This window comes from Neodiprion virginianus, chromosome 3 (assembly GCF_021901495.1).
Source record: "Neodiprion virginianus isolate iyNeoVirg1 chromosome 3, iyNeoVirg1.1, whole genome shotgun sequence".
Classification (NCBI taxonomy): domain Eukaryota; kingdom Metazoa; phylum Arthropoda; class Insecta; order Hymenoptera; family Diprionidae; genus Neodiprion; species Neodiprion virginianus.
The window spans coordinates 22,157,075-22,177,255 of NC_060879.1; the positions used below are offsets into that span (position 1 = coordinate 22,157,075).

At 37.3% G+C, this 20,181-nt stretch overlaps 2 protein-coding genes across 4 annotated transcripts in view; one reads left to right on the plus strand and one right to left on the minus strand.

Moving 5' to 3' along the window:
• The window catches only part of LOC124300802 (dihydropteridine reductase), an 11,273-nt gene extending 8,633 nt beyond the window's left edge, over nt 1–2,640 (plus strand). For both annotated transcript variants that reach the window (XM_046755193.1, XM_046755192.1), the window contains exon 5: nt 324–2,640. In XM_046755193.1, the coding sequence (XP_046611149.1) occupies nt 324–423 (100 nt within the window). In that variant the 3' untranslated portion in view covers nt 424–2,640. The remainder of the gene's footprint in view (nt 1–323) is intronic.
• On the minus strand, nt 342–18,914 carry LOC124300795 (modular serine protease-like). Of its 2 annotated transcripts, XM_046755185.1 has the most exons (14): nt 18,468–18,913; nt 13,765–13,893; nt 13,570–13,719; nt 13,171–13,491; nt 13,067–13,098; nt 12,228–12,233; nt 11,857–12,158; nt 10,446–10,556; nt 9,867–10,144; nt 7,894–8,109; nt 6,549–6,713; nt 5,047–5,345; nt 4,616–4,772; nt 342–3,625 (listed from the first exon to the last, which is right to left on the minus strand). In XM_046755185.1, exons 1-14 carry the CDS (start codon nt 18,529–18,531, stop codon nt 3,435–3,437), a joined length of 2,421 nt encoding a protein of 806 aa, XP_046611141.1. In that variant the 5' UTR covers nt 18,532–18,913; the 3' UTR covers nt 342–3,434. The 2 variants fall into 2 exon arrangements, with proteins under 2 accessions (XP_046611141.1, XP_046611140.1); XM_046755184.1 differs by having other exon boundaries at nt 13,570–13,893; nt 18,468–18,914.
• Between the last annotated feature and the right edge of the window lie 1,267 nt (nt 18,915–20,181).

Below are 20,181 nucleotides of genomic sequence, written 5' to 3' on the forward strand. Positions count from 1 at the left end.
ATCTTTCGAATTCGAAATTCTAGTGATGGAGTTTGTTGTTCCCGGATGAAGCAGTATAATTTTTGTTACCTGAAATCCAACAATCTTTCTTATGTATCGTAAACTTGAGAAATCATCATAGATGTTATTCTGCTAAATTTACGCTGCACTACCCAATAATAATATTTTGTGTTCATTATCCAATGTTTCATAATTCACCTGGTAATTGCATGTTTAAGACAATTGGACAATATGTAGCAGTTTTGTTTACACCTGTGCCTTGTAAATAATTTCAGCACGATACCTCTCTGATCATCTCTACGAACTGGTTATTTCCATTACAGGCTATTTTTCAAATGGGGTCAAAATCAGGACAGACCGTCAAATGGAAGCCTTTTGCAGCTGATCACTAAAAATAATCAGACGGAATTAATAACTGTCTAAGATTGGAAACAACCAAGCTGTCGAAGATGAAATACGAACTACCATGACAATACTGCAATTCTGTGAACATATTTGTAGGCATAAGTCGATTTTGAACGTGGACCAATTTTATTTTTAGTCGGCCCTCAACACGAATCCGATGTAGAAATTGTACAGCTTTAAGCATTTTTTTTTAAATTTGCTGCATATTTTGCGTCTCGAAAGGTAATATACTTTTGCTCGTTCCAAACGGTGCTTCTAATAATTGATACAGATATATGTAAAGCAAATAAATTGATCGATTCGATTTATTTCTTAACCGTTTTTCGTCCGTACCTTGCATTGAATTTACATGACTTTATAATTTACGCCCGATTTGATGGTAAATCCTTCTTTGGTAATCTGATGGTAAATCCGGACTTTGAGTCCGTTCGGCGGTGAGTTGCTTCTCTTCGGTTCTTGAGCTTGAACCCGCTCACCTTGGCCGCAGTTATCGCAGCAGCAAAGATGACAGTAAGCATTATCATCGTCATCGTCATCATCATCATCATCGTTATTATTTCAGCTCGAAACGAATTTGAAAACAAGAAGTTCAAAAGCTGCCTCATGGTCAGCCCAAGTCCGCTTGTTAACAAATGGGGATACTTCAAAATTCTAGGGAAATCGATTGAGTGGAACGTCAGAATACAATGCGATAACTTAAAGTATGTACTTTGGAGCAAAATTTTTTATATATTCAAGCTCTTAAAATTTTCATACATTATTATTTATTTACAAATACATGTGATTGAAAACATTATAAGTTATATACACGGTTCGTTGATTTTTGCTCGTGTTTTGTACCTATATTAGATTCAGGAGGAATCGCATTTTAAAGTAGAGTATACGCACTTGAATAGGAATGAACGTGTAACTACAATTATGATCATTTGCAATGTATTTGGTAAATAACATGTACAGGCCAAAGTACTGGGATCCCTGACTATCGTTCAAACGGATGCATTTATCGAAATAATATGTGGAGGATCTAATGTATGGGACTAAATAGGTACGATTTAGAAGGATGGGTAATTCGCTCCACATCCAGGGGGGATGGATGTGGAAGGTGAGATGAAAATCTTGAACTACTCAGGGACAAATGATGATTAGTTTAAAAGATCTTTTCGAACAGCGTGTCTTCACCAAATTTCAGCCTAATTGATGCAGTCAATCCCCTACTGAAAATTTTCACTCTATTCCACTCATCCATCCCCCTAAGTGTGTGGAGGAATTGCACACCCTTCTAAAATGTTCATTTTTGGATCCGATACGTTTTATCTAAATTTCATTTCGATATCTACACCTTTTCAAAAATTAGTCAGGAGTTCTAGTACTTTTGGTGCACCCTGTTACACATATATATGGCGTATTCCGTGTCAAACCGAACGTTCGGTTTCTCTGACCCCTTTTAATCTGATTGCCCTTTCACACAATCAAAGTACATATTGAAAGGATGAACTTTGAATTTTTTCAAATTTTTTCGACACATGATTTATTCACAACTCATCCAATAAATTGTTTTCAACAATGTTTTGATTTTTCCTGGATAACATATGAAAAAAGTTCCTTGACAAAAATTTCAGGTTCTCTTGTGAACTTCTCGAGAGTATTTTTTTCGGATTTTTCATACCCCGTTTCCGTGTAGTTTTGTTACAAAATGCGTGCAAATAATTCGTAAGTGAAAAGTGCCGTAATCAAATGGGCCTCAATTTATACACAACATGCCTTCTTCGATGCGAAAGGTTGGCTGAAAATTTCACAGTGGGCGGTTCAGTGGTTCAGAAGATATATCAACGAATATTCACCAAGTGGCAAGAATTCGGTTCAAACTTCGCGGCGCGGCAAGTTATTTGCTTACCCTGCGCGTGGCGCTGCTGCGCACTCGAGCGTGATCTTCAATTGTTACGCGTGTTGTTTATAACAGTTGACGATTTTTTCTTGAGGAGCATACTTCAGTCCGTCATTTATTACGATTCCTGACACGATACGTGAGGCCGGAGAATATTTTTGAAGAGTATTCATCCAAGGTAAAAATTCAACGATGTGTTGCGTATCGTAATACCGACTGTATAACTTTTACCGTTCATACCGCTACATTACAGTACGTATGAATGACAAACTTCACAGTTCCATGTAAACTGTTACTTGTAAGTAACTTTTGAACTACTTTTCCGCCCACTACGAAACTTACAGACAATCTCTGGTATTGAAAAAGACATGCTGTGTAAAAATTTCAGCCAACTTGAGCCGGGCACTATTTTGTTACGATTTTCGTGGATTTTTCATTAAAAGTATACTTTAACGAGGCACGAAAAATCGCCCAAATTTTTTTTTTTAAATTTCATACAAAGATCCGAAACTTTTGTGTAGGAATTTTCATATGTTATCTGAATTTTAAGCTATGTTAACTTGAAAAAATAAGAAATCGTCAAAAGACAATTTTTCGACTAGCTGTGGTAAGAAAATGTTTGATCAGGAAAATCTGCAAACTTCAAGTGAGTAAAATGGCGAAAACATCAAAAGTGGTTAGGGAAAAAATCTCGTTTTTTCGTTCGATTTGACGTGAACTCTCCCATATATATACACGTGCATGTATAGAGCGACTCCAATCCGTGGTCGAGTGATGTTACAATTAAACGGTAAATTTATTTGAAATGAAACATAGCTGGATATATATGCGTCAGAGTGTAAAATAATTCAGGCTATACAATAGCAAAACATTATTGCCAAAATATCGTATAATTGGGGTAAGATTCAATTGTTGAAAAGTGATTTTTGCGACATCCAGGAGGTGGTTAAATTGGTTTAGAAAGTCGTTGCAGTTACGTAGAGATAATTGAACGACCCTTTACTCCGTGGTTGTATAGTAAACATTGAGTAATTGTTTCTAATCAATCGATTCCTGCAGTGACGTGTAATCCTGGGTTGAATATACCGTGGATGGATAAAAGGCTAATAGATCGTGCGAAATCATGCTAATTGTATGGTTACATTCATACTGCACTAATATAGGCAGCACGTATCCATTCCCGGAAACGTCCGACATTCGTAAACGCTGTGTAATAATGGTTGTCACACGTGTTTTCGGACACGGGACTGACGCTAACGATACCACGAAGGTACCAGAGACCATCAAGTTGGAAACATAATCCACCGCCACTGTCGCCCTCGCAAAGACTCGATCCTGTAAAATAAAAAATAAAAAATTACCATTTATGAAAAGAAGTAGCGGTAACGGGTGAAATTGTAATTAGTCAATTTGGAATTCTAAATAATATATACACTTTGTAATTGAAACGGCAATGAAATACATATTAAGTTCATCATTTGTAATTCGTAATTGGAGATGCGTGAAATACAAATGAAATTTGTATTTTCTATGTTGATATGATAAAATAGAAACCGAATTGCATTTCTATAATTTTGTAATTGAAACGCAACGGAATGCAAATTACATTTGTATTTCGAAATTGAGATGATATTTAACGGAATAAAGTAGTTTTTATTTTGTAGTTAGGATCAAATAAAATGTACATAAGTGTGTAAGAAGTTTGATAAAAATTCAACGGCAGTATTTGCACCGTTATAGGGCTTAGAAAAATGCATTCCACGATGTTACTCAAGTTATTTTGGATAAAGGTGGTGAGGTTAAGGTAACCGAATTTTTAATGCATTATCAAGAGCCTCCGTGAATTTTTGGCAAATTTTGGATTTTGGAAAAAACGTTGGCAGGCTATAAAAGTTTTTTAGTAGAATTTCTGTAGAAACAGTAAGAAAACATGACAGACCATCTTTTCCTCGAAATTTATTTCTCTGAATATGAACCGAACAAGAAAACTTATTAACAATAGGGGGAAAAAAATTCCCGATTTTTTCCTTTTCGTCAATGGACATCCCATCTTGAATAATACCATTTATCGTAATGGAATTAGTACATGATCAGAAATTAGAACAACTGTAACTCTGCCTGAGTTACCGGCCCAATAGTTAACATCCTATCGATTTCTCGTGGAAAATACATTTTTCTTATCGTCTGACGACTAACACAATCAAAATTGGCTCAATTTCGAATCTATCAGAATGGATTACGATTGATTTCCAGATATTACGAACAATCCGACAAGTTCACAGGAAGTTTGCATGCGTGTACACAATATATTGTGCACATACGTACCGTTCAAGTAACCAGCACAAAATTTATCGGCTGTGACATAACCCTTGAATTCTTCTGGAACTGCGGACACACATTCCTGGTACGGGATGAAGGGCAAGTTTATCTCCTGAAGCTCTTCGCTAGGAACCCCTGCCTCGGTTTTGCCCCAGCCCACAGCCTGTTTAGAAGAGAAAACTCATAGTTTAATAAAGTTCATCGACAATTTAACACATGAGAAACAGCATTGTAAAAACTTGTCTCAAATCGTTGACTTTTTGCCTGCGATATTTGAGTTTGCTTAGGATCGTTTCTGCTTCATATTCGGGATCTTATTTTATTCGCGTTCACTATTGTTGGCGCAAACAAATTGACTGGAAAATTTTTAAACCGTTGTTTCTCTTTTTCCAACTTTTGATTCAGCTGATGGGGTCGAATCGTCAGAGTTCGCATACCTTTCCAGTTTTCCCATTCTGGAGCTGTTCTCTCTCGTATCTGTTGTCCCAATCCATGCAAATCGGACGGACCAATGTCGACAAATTAAACGTGGTCTCCAGATGCACCAAAGCAATGTCTTCAGCAAAATTCCCGCTGGCTCCGTAATACCTCGTAGCAACGTCAATCTTCTTGACCATAGACTTCTGGACGTACTTTTCTCGCGCGTTGTAAGATCGGTAATGTTTACCCGCAGCCACCGCGTAATTGCTCGCATCTTCCACTTCGTTGATAGTATCGTCGTAAAAACAATGCGCAGCTGTGAACGGGCAACGAGTAGAGAATTATGAAGAAAAAATTTTATCAGTACAAAGCATGTAGTTCAACTGAAACTATCGCTTATCGTGTGACTAGGAATGATATTGTAAGTTGAGTTGTCGTCGAAAAAATTTATATGATTTTCTACAAAAATTTATTTATATTATTTTACTGTATTTCTTTACAGCATTTGGAATACTATAATGGTTTTTTAAAAAGATTTTTCTTTGATCGAACGGTTTTTTATAAATAATTGTAGAATGGCTTGCTTTTTAGCGATCATTCTACGTACATTAATTGTTACAATGCACTCAACATTTACAATATCTTGGAATTCCTGGTATGCAGAAATGACTAATGTTTTCTTTTTTTTTTTTTGTTTTTTTTGCATTAAACTCACTTATCGAGATAAGGTGAGTTCGAAAATACACCAAAAAATAATATAAATCTACTGCGATCATGATTAGAAGGTAAAATGAGTCTTGAAATCATCATCGGCTACATACTTAACGACTCGTCAGTAAGCTTTAGTTGTGAAAGAGATGCGAAATCTAGCGGTGGGTCAAGAATAGTATTTCGCACTTTATCGTACGTATTAGTAATCCAATAGAGTCATATCACTTTTAGGAATTAATATTTTTTCGTGAAATCTGGTAAAAAAATTGGTTCGTTTCCGAGTTGTAGATTTCCTCAATTATTGTTAGAACTCACAATTTTCCGCAGTTATCTACATGCATCTATAACCGTTTCTATTTAATTGTAAATATCGTCGTATAAATTAGTACAATTTTAAACGAGTTCGCGGAATTTTATTTTGATTCCTGTGGCAGATTAAGTTTTTATTTTATTTTTGACGCAGAGAACTGTCGGCAATCATAACTTCTGTAGAAGTTCAGTTTCGATTACGAAAATTCACGGATTTATATTTTAATTTTTTTTGGTAGTTGATTTTTTTTGTTATAGATAATTTCATCGTTTTCTGTGAAATATTCGCAAAAAAAAAAAAAAAATAAATAAACGAATAAAGATTTTTCCGTATTTTCATAGAATGTCACGTAAATTATTTTTATCCGACTGTAATTCTGCTATTTATTCTTATACTAATTCCCGCGATAGATTCTTCCAGCGTGTTGAAATATTATTAATTAAAGTCTGAAAATTTTACATATAAATTGGTAAATCGGCGAAGAAATTGGTTACGTACCGGATACGACGAGGACAGGGCTGATCAATGTTCCGGCGCATATTTGCATGAAAGAGCCAGCCGAATTTCTCTGATAAATGCCAACGTGCCAAGGAAAAACGCCAAGTTTCGCCGTAAAACCGTTGACAATCAGAGTATTTCCGTGTGCCACCGCTGTTCCGCATTCTAAAACACACAAATATTAGCCTGTGTTGCGAAACTTTCACTTGCAATGTAATTTCTCAAATCCCAACGAAATACACATTTTAACATATCTTAACGGGATCTTATTTTACAGTTGTTCTGTTGAATATGATTTTGAAGGGTTGATAAATTTGGTACAAGTCTGTGAAAATATACGTATATCATTAATTTGAAAATATGTTGTATGCTGATTGTGAGACGTGTGAGTTTAGAGATGCGCGGTCAATCGTGTTTTTCAAAACTTCCTTCGGTATAATGATGTTTCGGCTAGGCACGGCTAACCATCATCTTATCTATAATTTTTCTTAAAACCTTAATCATCACATTAAACTTATTACTTAGTAATCAATTCCGACTCGGAGCGGTTTTTTTTTTACAACCAAAAAGGCTTTTCGAGTAAGGATGGAAACCATCAAGTTTTGAGACTAGTGTGTAATCGCCAGTTTCAAATCACTCTCTGACATTGGTCGTTAGTCTCTAAATTCCATTTCATACCTGTCACTTCTTTACGATGTGTTCACCCAACAACACCTTTGATGCGAGAAGTGACTGACTCTTGTGAGCAATGGTAATTTTCCTCCCGTTATCATGTAAATACACATTGGTATTAAATCTTGAATAAGTTTAATGTCCGTGATTTTAAAAAAAATTATAGACTTGACAATGACGAATGGCTAACTGTGTTAGACTGGCAATGACACGTCGTAATAAGAAAGAATTCAAAAAACAAAAAAAAATTTCAACTGCTTAACTGAGAACTCATATATCCCAGAATATACAATCCAACGGTCAACAATACTTGCATGACTTTTTTATTTGACTAGTATTATCAAGTGTAATGATAATATCAGTTTGAAATAGATAAAATGTAAGAAAAAAAAATTCTAAAATGTATCGGTTCGTTTCGATGTATATTATTTTACTAGAAGTGATTTTTTTTTTCGTATGATATGACACTGTCAACGCCTGTTAGTTTTTTGACTCTATAATTTTTGAATCTACAGCAACTTTTTTACGCAAAATATACGTCAAAAGAGTAGACAGATAATGTTTTGTTAGTCAAAAAAACGTCGTTTTATTATCGAAAAATGTTTTCGGCCCATTCTGATTTAACTTAATTTATTCCAGGAGCATATCAAGATCCAGAAAACTGCTATTTTACCAGGAAGACAGCGAAACAGGGTACGGTCCCAGATTCCTTCTTCAAGGCATGTTAGATCCCTGTACACAGGATCATCAGCAAGTGGAAGTTTGTAGGAATGCTTGCAGTTTAATGTGGCCTTGGTCCCCGGCGAGATGTTGGATTCGCAGGAAACGATCGCACCGTTAAGCTTGCAGATAATGTCGACGCTGTTCGATTTCAGTGGTGAGCAAGTTTCTGAAGCATTTTGAATATACGCACATCTGTATTTTTTGATTCTCTATTTATGGCGATGTAATGCTTTCATCGAAAAGAAATGTGAATATTTAACCAGACAACATCGTACTTACGTACGTAAAGTTGAATAGACTTGTCAAATTCCGAAGGTACGTCTGTCAGTTTTAATTGAAAGAGGCTTAAAATACGGTAAATCTAACATTTTCTGGTATGGTTTAAATGTTATTCATTACTGCATGGGTTAAAGAAGTCTATGAGATATCTTTGGTTTCATGTTTGAAAGGCTATAGTTTTCGTTAGCAGTGATTTTCTGACACAGATCGATACAATGTAATAACGTATCTCAAATTCGTTAAACACAAGATTAAATGCGGACATATATCTCCGTGTTGATATACGCTAGAAAATTGCTGAAAGGGTAGCGACAAACTTTGTTCTTGATTTATTCCGGCATCTAATCCTAGCCGCGTATGACTTATTTATCTTCAAAAAGCGTTTACTAAATGACGCAGTTTGCACGACAATGAGCGGCAAAAAAACAGTTCCTCAAAGAGTTTAGTGAGTTGAAAATCAATTGATTAATATAATAGTACAGCCAAATTAATACGTATGTTGCAATTGAGGATTTATCTGACAATGAATAGCAAATACTGCCCTATGGAACGACAAAAATTCATTCAGTCTACTTCGAAATTTCATTTCTATCAATGCAAACATATGAAGAAAAGTGGGAGTATTTAGGTATCTCAGTATTGTTGCATATAAATCAGGAGATGTCAAGTCCTGAAGAATTCATGTAAGAATATAACTGCTTGTAGGTAGAGCTAGGGCTCAAAAACAAAGATAAGGATTCATGTAATTAGTATTAGATTATGAGAAATTAATCGACCGTTGAGGAGGTTGGTTGGCCAAAGCTTGATATCGTTTTATTTTACGGTACTTAGGAAGTTATTATATCCGTAAACTACGAAGATTCTCTTCAAAAATGCAAAAATAAAAAATACTAAAATTTCAAACAAGAGCTTTCAAAATTGTTAGAAAGCTAGTAGATTCGTTAGATGTGACTTGACGGTGGTTTATTTTACTCGGGCTATTTTCTACAAAGTCACTGAAACAGATTTTTCCCGTATTCAATTTAATAATGCCATTTGTTGTTCACAATTGATATCGGCGCAATGTTAATATGAAATCCAACATGTTAAAAAAAGTCTATTGGTTAATTCGTGAAAAATAGGGACGATTCTATTATATTTCTATGATTTTCGAAGCCATTTATAACGAGGCATCGATATCTAAGTCTTTTTTCATGATTCCCGTGTTTTCTACTTTTGTATTTTCAGACACTCTTGTAGCTAACGTGTTATAATAATTTGATAAGCACTGAACGTACGAGTATCTCGGAATAAAGTGAATAAAAAGGATAGATTGTTGTCCGATCAACCTCCTTAAGGGGATGCTATACTCGATTTCAACGTGGACTTACAATTAGATATCTCTCAACATCCAAGTCCACGGATCACGCACGTCAAAAAGGAATATCAGCCAGACTCTACGCATAATTCTGAACAAAATCAAACCAATACATTATATGATTTTATAAAAAAAAGGAGATACAACGCGAAAAATGCGAAACCGTGATCGCGATTCATCATTTTTCAGGCAATTCTCAGTCGGTAATGATTAACTATAGCATTCCCTTAAGATAAAGTCTCCGATCACGTTTGCACAATATCGTACATGTGATCGTGTAAACTCACTGACGCAAGTTGGGGGCAGGTACCACGTGTTGTTATGACAAAAAGAAACGTTGTTTCCCTTCAGAGTGTAGCCCTCGTTACACATGTAGGTTAGGAAGCTGCTGAGGGGAACTCTGGATCCTGTGGTTGGCACACATGGTCTCTTGCATGAGTCGAGCTCATAGCGTCCTCCCGTCGGTTGTTCCGGCAGAATACACCCACCCGTGGTACTACCGGATGTCGGAGTGATTGGTGCCGCTGTGGTGTAATCGCTAGACGAATCCTGGCTTGGACGATTCCTATAAATCCAAAAATGGGTAGTCAAAACTCATTGTCAGGAAGCTACACCGCAGAAAATTTCATGCCTGATAGCAACCTTGATAGCAACTCAAAAATGATTTTTGATCAGCGTTTACTGGTCTAAGGATACTTTGCGGCGATTCGTCGTTGCGAGACTCGAAGGCGACTCATCTATGAAGCTGATGAACGTTTTATGCCAGTTTTGTTATGTTCGTTTACCGTTTGATGGGGAATTTGTTTGATCTTTGCTACCTCATTATATTGTTAAAATTGAAAGTGGCTCAGAATTCAGAAACTTACTGTCCTGTTTGGCAGTTATTTTCATCGGATCCATCTTGGCACTCGTTGATACCATTGCATCGGGCGTTCCTCGGGACGCACTCTCGGTTCTGACACGTGTACTGGTTCCCACTGTAAGCAATAACCGCCAGATTATGCAATCATTATTTATAATTTTCATAAGAATTCTTTAAAAATTTTTGCTGCAGTTCTCATTAGGCATTCTACGTGAAACTTGCATATTCATACTCTCGCCATTTTTATTTCCTTCACCTACTTTACGGGTTATTCCTCGCGGAGAATAAGGGGATACCTATTTTTTTATTTCTACTTCATCCCGTGTACTTGAATATACGATTTGTTACTGTACTTTTTGATCTAGTATATTTGATGATTTTTGCTCTTGTAATTTCCTATGTGATTTGTAATAAATTACATGCTGAATTCTTTCAAAACATTTAATGCGTCACCACATGAATATCGTTGGTACGGTTAATGGATATTTTCTACACTACACATTGTTCACGATCTGATTCCACACAACATTAATCTACACGCGTGATATTTGTTACGGCGTTATTCTACCGGGACGTGATTGCATGTAGGTTTCATTTCCTATGTCCTGTGGGATGTGTATTTTACTTCGATTTGTCAAAAGTAGAAAGTTATTTACCGGTATCCGTGCAAGGGTACAGGTGTCGAAAAAAGCATTACCCGTTTGACTCGAGGTTTTGTTGCTACTATCACGACTATTGCGCATCCTCTGGCGATTCAGCTTCTTTCGTAGTTTTTTTTTACTTCGCAGACCAAAGGTTCTGAACTTCCTTCCTCGCGCAACTTCAGCTCTCTCTCTTGCGTGAGTGGCCCATCTTGAGATTCTCAAAAGAGACTTCTAAAAAGTTCAAAAACGACCACTGCAAATACACTAAACTTGCTATGCCGCAGTGGACAAAAAGTGTTCTGAAGCTAAACTCGACAACGCATCGTACACTCAAAGTTGATAGCTAGCGGAAAGTAGAGCTACTACCTTATTATCCAAGAACGTGGCGCGAAATGTAATTTCCAATGTTCTAGAAGGTGAGTTAAACCCGATTCCTTTCTTACTGGAAGACATTGCTCGGGTCACTCTAATACTGTAATTATCTGGCACAACAATGAAAATTACTCTTTTTTCAACACCTTTACCATCGCACAGATACTGTCAAATAACGTTAATAACATACATGCAATCAACTGCCAGTAGAGTAATCGCGTATGAGAAAAGTCATTTCGAATAATCCCTGAGTCGAATAATACTCTGTGTAATAAGATAGTGCGTAATGTGTTGTTACGCAAGATCGGCTGACTGAGGCGAATCGAAATGAGGCGAATTGGGCCCTTCCCCTTAAATTCATTGTCAGATTTCATTTGATTATCAGATCCTCCTACTTGCCGACATTTTTTATTCCCTTGTCCTCGGTTTGATAGCGGTTGAGATGCGACGGATACGCCATTGTAACCGTTGATTTCATCTTCGTCACGGTTTTGGTTATTTGACTGTTGAACGTTATTTCCACTGCTTTGGTAGTCATTTGCACTCCCTGCAGGTCTCCCTGCGTTGTTTTGTGTCGGCCTTGAGTTTTGGTTACCATTATTCGCAGTTATCGGTCTATTATTTTCAAAATCATACTGAGTGCTTTGAGGTCTCTCATTCTGCTGCCCTGGACGTTGCCCACCTTGTCCTTGTGAATCAACGTCAGGCCTGTAGTTTTGATAACCTTGAGTTGCTTCACCAGGTCGTACTCTTTGTCCTTGTGTTTCAACTCCACCCTGGTTGAAAAAAGGTTCGTTTGAAAATTTTGAAATCTTTTATTACTACTAAATCTTGTCTCCGAATAATAAATTGTAAATTTCTGTATTTCAATCCAAATTTTTTTTGACAAAACTGAGGTCGACTTTACAGTGATTAGACCAAATTGGTAAACACGGCTGCTTTTTTTCTGAAATTTCTTCGAAACAATGTATACTTTGATATCTGCGACTTGCTAGAAACTGAAGCCGTCGTTCAATCAATAAATAAAAACAACATAAAAAAAGAACGGCGCGTTGGGTATAAATTCAGGATAGAACGAACCACTCAATCCTCGATTTTCGTAACCATATATTGAATTTTAATATTGTTTTACAGCCATTGAAAAAGACTATTTCTTGGGCTGTTTTGTTGCATTTTGTAACTTGAACTTTACAATTGCAAATTTGGAAAAAACTTCATCATTTAGAAAATTTCACGACGAACAAAAAATAACCGATACATCTTTATGCTCAAAGCTTTCGTTTCGGAGTTGTTTCAATAGAACCGAAAAGAAAACCGTCTTCTTCCACTATTTGTATTTTTTTATTTATTGACTGTGGTTCCAGCTTGTAGAAGAGATTTCAAAACAAAACAGCCATGTCCCTCGATTTGGTCAAGCCAAAGTATTGGATGACTGATCTAAGAGACATGTGTGTTTTGTTGTTTTACTTGAAACCATTTACGTGAGAAATAGATCGTGAATTCTAAAAATTTTGAAAGACACGATCAAAAATTAAAAAGTTAGCATGAAAAGCATATCTGGACAATCTCTCAGCTTCAATTTAAGAATATTATAATCGAGAGTAATCACGGATAGTTTTCCAACCTGGTCAGGTCTTCCATTTTGAAAGCCCTGAGAATCCTCTGGCCGTTCCCCAGGACGTCCTCCCGATCCTCCATTGCCGGGTCTTACATTTTGAAAGCCATTCGGTTCCTCCGGTCTTCCATTATACGGTCCGGGTCGTTCTCCAGGTCCTCCGTCTTGTGGTCCAAATCCTTGGTCGGGTCTTCCCGGTCTGTCATCGGGTCTTCCCGGTCTATCATCGGGCCTTCCCGGCGGCCTCCCACCTTGGTGACCTGGGGGATTATTGCCTGGCCGCCCTTGGAGACCTGGGGGACTGTTGCCTGGTCGTCCTTGGAGACCTGGGGGATTGTTGCCTGGCCGTCCTTGGAAACCTGGCGGCCTTCCTTCGCTGTATTGAGGCCCATTGGGTTCTGGTCTTTGAGGTCCCTGAACTCCGTTCGATTGCGGACGTTCCTGATAATTCGGCCTGGTGTTGTAGAGTCCATCTGACGCAGAGTTCTGGGGTCCACCACCCAGACCTACGACGGTTGAAACTCCAAGTCCGCCCGCCTGGACACCCAACGCTATACCAGAGGATCCACCAAGGCCGCCCATCAACGGTTGGGCTTGCAAGCCGAGTATCTGCCGCCCTGAAGGCTGATCCTCCGTGTAGCGATCTGGAGTATTTTGTTCATTTCTGTAACCGCGATTGTTCGACGGTTCTCTGGTCCTGCTGTATTCCCTGTCGCTGTTGCTGCTAGGGCGATTCGGTCTTCCCAGCGTTTGCGTCAGAGATCCTAGAGAAAGCTGTCTTTTCTCGCGTGTTTCGGTGGGTAGATCTGACACCACGTCATCTGTGAGAAGAGAACAGAAAAACTCTAGGAACTTGTATCTCTGAAACGTTTACCGATAAAAACTGTACTTCAGAGGCTGCTTCGGGCCCGAGTGGAAAAAAAAAAACACTTGGGAATTTTATAGGTAAAACCGGTACAGGTTGTTATGATCTCGAGGCGCCGATTCTTACATATTCAAGGTTCCGGCTTCTGTGTCGACTCACACGCGTGTGATGACAGACAGCTTATGAATGTACATATATTTATGTACATTAATGAACTTTTTATACACTTCGATAGAGTACTTTTATTCACTACAATATACGTGCATGTATAGATGTAGGGTTGTTAGCAGTAACCTTTATACTTTTGGACTTAAACAGTTTGGAGAGAATTTAGTAAAGTGTATGGAAATCCGAGGTCAGAATTAACTTGAAACTGCTTTTAAATTTTTATTTTTATTTTTCATTATTGCAAATGCTTAAGCAAGAAGATTCTTTAAGCAACAACTAGCCGCCTTGATCTTAAAAAGAAACTATAAGCCAAAGATGAATTTAACCCAGGGTCGTTTTCCGCGAAATCATTGTGGAATTAGCCATGCAAAAATAGCCAGTGTTCGCGGAAGTCGAAGACTAATATCGCAAATATGCGAGGCGAAAAAGACTGTCTCCATGGTGCACACAATACTTTATGTAGCAAAAGTGGGGTTTACAAGTTCTTTCTTTATGGCGGAGTGTACAAAATAACACTTTTAAGTACTAGGAGGTAAAGGGGAACATTTACGTACTCCGTTTCTCCTTCTTGTACTGTTTCTAAAATGATTACTTTACGTACGGAACGCAGGTAACAATGATGCGTAAATCATACTAGTGTTACATAAAATACATCTATTAACTGAAAATTCTATGAAAATTTGAGGATATTTATTCACGATTTTCGTACGTTTTGATACAAAACATAATACGTAAATTTGAACGTACAACATACTCAAGACCAGATTTACTTCGCAATTATTTACTACATGTTTTTTTTTCTGTTGACCTCTCTGCACAGTTTTTTTTCGATAAATAGCAGGAACTCGCTACCGGAAAAACAATTAGGAATAACGAATGGTGGATGAATAAATGGTGACAGCTGATTTTTTGGAATGTTAAAACACACCTGTTGTATAATTTATGTTTTTTTTTGTCCCTAGGCTTTCATATTTATTTAAAAACACGATTGTGCTTACACGGTCTTAGAGGTATTTCAACCTTCGTTGCTTCCTAACCAAATAATTGTTTAAAAACCGCAGTTATATCTTACCGACTGCAGACGGTCAAATTAATTGTATTGAAACACGCGAAATTATACCGATGCGAAGTTTTATTTATTGTGCAATAAAAGGCCCGTCATTTTCTTCGATTATTTTTGAATTACGTAAATAATTTTATAGCTAGAGGGTAAATACTCTTCAACACAGAAAAAGTTCGTTCAACGACTGATGAACATCCTAGTGGAATATTTTATTAACTTAATGTCATTCCAGTGGGTTATTAATATTAAAAAAAAATAAATCAGCATCGTTTCGAGATTCTAGAAATTTCGTATTTCACAGTTAGGAACACAAAAAGTGGAAACGGTTGTTGTTTTTCAGTTTCGCATATTATAGGTATGTTGAGCATGTCTGGCCGAAGGCTGTCGACGTTCGTAATTGTTACTTACCAATATAACTACGATGAATTACACATTTTTGCCAATGCTTTACACGTTGCTTTCAACATTTTTTCACAACTGTCTCTAATGTAAAAAAATTGCGTATTGGAAATCTCAACTGTTCTTATATTTTTCGCCTAGCTGAAATTGTCTCATTTGAGCACTTGAGGTATCAAAATCATGATGGTTTCTGCTATCGCGGACAAGTTTTTAGAAATTTCGAGTTATTCGTCTTTTTGTACGTTCCAAACCGTATAAAAATATGTTATGCTTAAGTTTGGTTGGTCAAAAAAGTCAAGCCTGTTAGTTTGAAAAAAAAAGTGGAATTATTGCTAAGCGGTTGTTTAATAACAATAATTAATAATAATTAAATCAAGCTTGCCATATTTTTTCGGGTATCTTCCCATAAGCGATTAGCTAATCATGTGGGTTGAAGGAGGGCTGAGTTGATATTTTTTGCCATTTGCCGCTTTTGGCTTTTGGACGCGTAGAGATTTCAACTTCAATTCCGATACCGAAACACTTGACTCGTGTTATATTTCACAACAGGGGAGTATTTCGTGGAAATGTTACAGGGGTAATTTTACACAGGGTAAATTCGACTGGATTTATGCAATTTAAGTTACATTATCATACAGCTGTTTTTGGCAATTCAAACTACATTTCATCGACCGTCATTTGTCTCCTTGTTTAAGATTGACCGACTCTAATCGTGAATCGTGAAAGAAATTTTGATCGCTAATATGTACTCTAAATTGTATAAATACGGTGGAAATGACAGGGTCTAATAAATAACTCAATGCAAGGGCGGAAATAAATATTTTCAGTTAGTTCGGAAAACGGTAACAGATTTCATTACTAACATATCTGACCCGATTTTGACTGAATAATAATATATCTACTTCGCAGAAATATTCGAAACATATCTGTAAATTATATATATTATTGTTCGGCGTATTGCGATCAATTTTTACTTATAATATTAACCTTTGGAGATATCAAAAGTTTTTGGGTGAACATAACAAGAAACGTATGCGAGAAAGACGGGTGAATAAATTAATGAATGTTGGTATGGAAGTGGATCGACTTATCAAACCTCGTCACACTTCGGGGTAATCTAATCTTCCGAAATATTGACGAATCGAATATAAGTATGCGTTTCCGTGACCCGACCGTTTCAGGGTCACTGGAAACTGTTTTCGAGAGATACAGCAGATAAGTATGCTAAACTTCACGTCTAGTTTTGACATCACACATTCGACTCCGTTACGTAAATAATATAATGTATATATACATGCCGCTGATATCAGATTAAGGTTGGCACTCATATTATTATGACAAACGTGCGGGAAACAAATTTAGCTACTGCAACTATTGAAGTTTTACAGAGTACGAGCTTTGTTACTAGATTGGTAATTTTCTTGATTTACTGTGCCTCACTAGCTTTCACTAATTAATGAATAATATGATTTTATATTAATATAATATTGTGCTGAGGTTGAAGATTTGATACTCAAATGCCGGCACTGAAACTTATCGATCGTTTTCTACAAAAGAGCTCGTTGTTTATCATCGACGGCTAAGCTGGAAAAAACTCGGATCCTAATGGGCGAAAAACATAGAAGAAGAAAAGAAAAATTACATAATGACAAAACATGAACAAAAAAAAAAAAAAAGTGTGCCGCACTGTAAATGCGACAAGGACTGTTTGCAAAGAATTTAATTTCAGACAAGTTTTTTAAATACTCTTTTGCCTTCAACTTTCATCGTTATAATTAATTTCATTCCTTTTACTGCCAGTAATTATTCGTTAATTGAGACGTATCACGGTATTGATCGATTCAAAAACAGTGACGGAATTTAATTGAAAATACAACGTGCGTTGTGGTAGAGATGATAATTGAAATTAAACGGAAAGAAGTTCTTGCATAGAATGGTGCAATACTCAGCTTTTACTCATTATATCGGTAACGAGCTTCAGATAAGAGAAATGTATTTCTATATGTCTTGCAAATGAATTTGCTGCTTTGCAGCAGAGAAAAAAGACGACAAAGAAGTACGAATAAATTTTCCTTCGACATAATCATGCGACATAAAGGTTTTCATTTCGTGGTAACGAATCAGTTTGAAGATGGAAACAGTCGCAGCCCATTAAACATTTGGGATGGTGTAGGTATACAATATCCGTCTAATACATTCCTGTTACGGTCAAGTAGGAAAAAAAATTACGGATTTCATGAAACACGCGAGCAAAGGAGCAAGTTATACCGAATAATGAAAGTAGTGTGCGTTGATTATTCGCGGTACTGTTATGAAATGTGTGGCAAACAACATATTGTATTACCAAGCGATTGTATTGTAAGATTCACTAGAAACTTTTATGCATATATGTGAGCAACATCGCTCTAACGATTGAAGAATGCAATTAATGAACACTGTCAAGGCGTGCAGCCTGTACGTAAAAATCTCTGTTACACCGAGGCACGATATTGAACCAACACATATGATTCTATCGATTTGCACTTTCACTTCGATGTACACGAAGAGTTGACTTCACTGTCAGCATACGCACAGTGTAATCGTACGTATTACCTTGGTTTTGGGACAAATTTTTGGAGTGATTAAAGGGGCACACTGTAAAATAGGGTACATGTAGAAACGCCGAGCGTCATGGTACCGAACATCTGACAAATCATAGGCGAGCATAGGCACGTCAGGAAAAAAGAACGAAAGATTTCGATGTAACAAGGAAACTCCATGGAGTATTTTTACTTTGGTATTGCGCAATGTACGTCGTGACGTTAAGACAACGAATCATTGTCCGTGTATGGGTTATTCGTTACGCCAGACGATCGTCACTTCGATGACCTTAAAGTCTATGAACGACAGGTGGTACTCACTGCACAATGTCTCGGCGATGGCTGCTGCGACCAGTATAACAGAGATGCAAGTATCCCACCGCATGTGGAAAGCCAAGTGCAGCTACCTACACTTCGACACTACGGTACCTGATGAAACTGTTCGAAAGACCTCACTCCCCGGGGTAGTGTGAACTTGAATCGTATTCCTGCCAGTAAGTACGACAACAGGACTTTAACCAACGCCAGGTGAATACGTTGCAAAGCTCGGAAGTTCACGTTGCGCGACTAGGAGGTATCGGAGTGAAGATTCCACATCGACCGAAGAAACAAGATAACCAACGCGTCCGTACTAATCTACTAAACTATTCCTAGTCCCTATCTGCCTGTCCCATTCTCGTCTGACCGAAGTTGCACGTCCCCGTCTCTTCTTCCGTCGTTGGTCACTCTCGCGGTCAGTTGGTACTCGGACTATAGCTGTCGGTTTATCCGGGATGTCCCGATGCCCGGTTTGCCCCGGGCCGTATCGCTTACGTCATTATACGAATGTCTGTCCAAAATATATATATATATACGAGAGACGGGATATTAACGCCGGTAAATATACGATACTTGGATATATCCGCGTTTGAATGGAAATTACGATACGCTACTTGCATATTTTCCCAAGCGCGCTATTATTCTCAGTTTAATGTCTCAAGTGCCGTATGGTTGCATCGACAGTGATTATAAAACTCCATTCTATTTACTTACTTCTTTGACGAATGCAGCAGCTTTTTCAAGTACGATCACGTTGTTACGGGACAAGTTTTAATCGGTACATGTTCTGAAGGGAGACAAAACGAAAATTTATTCACGCACAATGGAGCATACTTCAGTTTTATTAGAAATTAGTAGAAATGGTCGAAAGTAGTCATCGGAACAAGATTAACTTGCAACTGTAGTCGGACAAGGTAATTGAAAACACGAAATAAGGAATAAATGTAACATACAAGCTATCAGATAAACACCATGAGAGTTGTGAAATTAATAAACAGATAAATAAATACATAAAACATTCTTTCCATATTTCACGCCTCAATTGTAAGTGATGAAACCTGACATAATAGAAAATGACCGGAAAACATTCCGCTGATAATAATTTCCGTTAATTTTTGATAATATTAAATGATTTGTTTGATAAGCCACTTCAAACATTTCCTCTTAGTTTTATCGAATTTCACGATGATTACGTCTAGCCATGATGTGACACAAAATATCTTTTTTAATTGCATCCACGAATCAGCTCAAATATTTATTTGTGTAATTTTATACTTGTAATAACTTAAGAATTTTCAAAATCAGATATGCAGATATTCTTGGGTCGATCAATAGTAACGAATGGCAATTGTTCGCGTCAAGTAGCGAATGTAATTACGCTGTCTTGACGACTCGCAGCATTCATCAGTCAGTTAATATTAAATGTTTGCCAGCCCTTCACGAATCACTTATATCACGATTAGTTGTGACCTACGTAGTTACGAAAAATTCGCATCACGGCCGTGTAGAAATTTTGGTGTCCAACCTATCCTTACGAATTACCAAATATACCGGCACAACACTACTCACCAAATGACATCGTGAACGTTTGCCAAACATCAAGCCAAAGCTCAGCAGACCATTGCCCAACACGGGACCAATGGTGAATGGAATATGACATTACCGTATTTATCACATGGCCCAGGGCATTACCGGCACTCAATCCCAACACTGCAGG

Bases quoted from the DNA above. Each gene is read 5' to 3' on its own strand.
- LOC124300795 (XM_046755184.1), bottom strand. From the start codon at position 18,531: ATGCGGTGGGATACTTGCATCTCTGTTATACTGGTCGCAGCAGCCATC. The intron at 8,110-9,866 runs GTGAGTTTACAC...AAAATGCTTCAG, and splicing joins CCTGCCCCCAACTTGCGTCA to AAACTTGCTCACCACTGAAA. The intron at 5,346-6,548 runs GTACGTAACCAA...GCCCGTTCACAG, and splicing joins CCCTGTCCTCGTCGTATCCG to CTGCGCATTGTTTTTACGAC.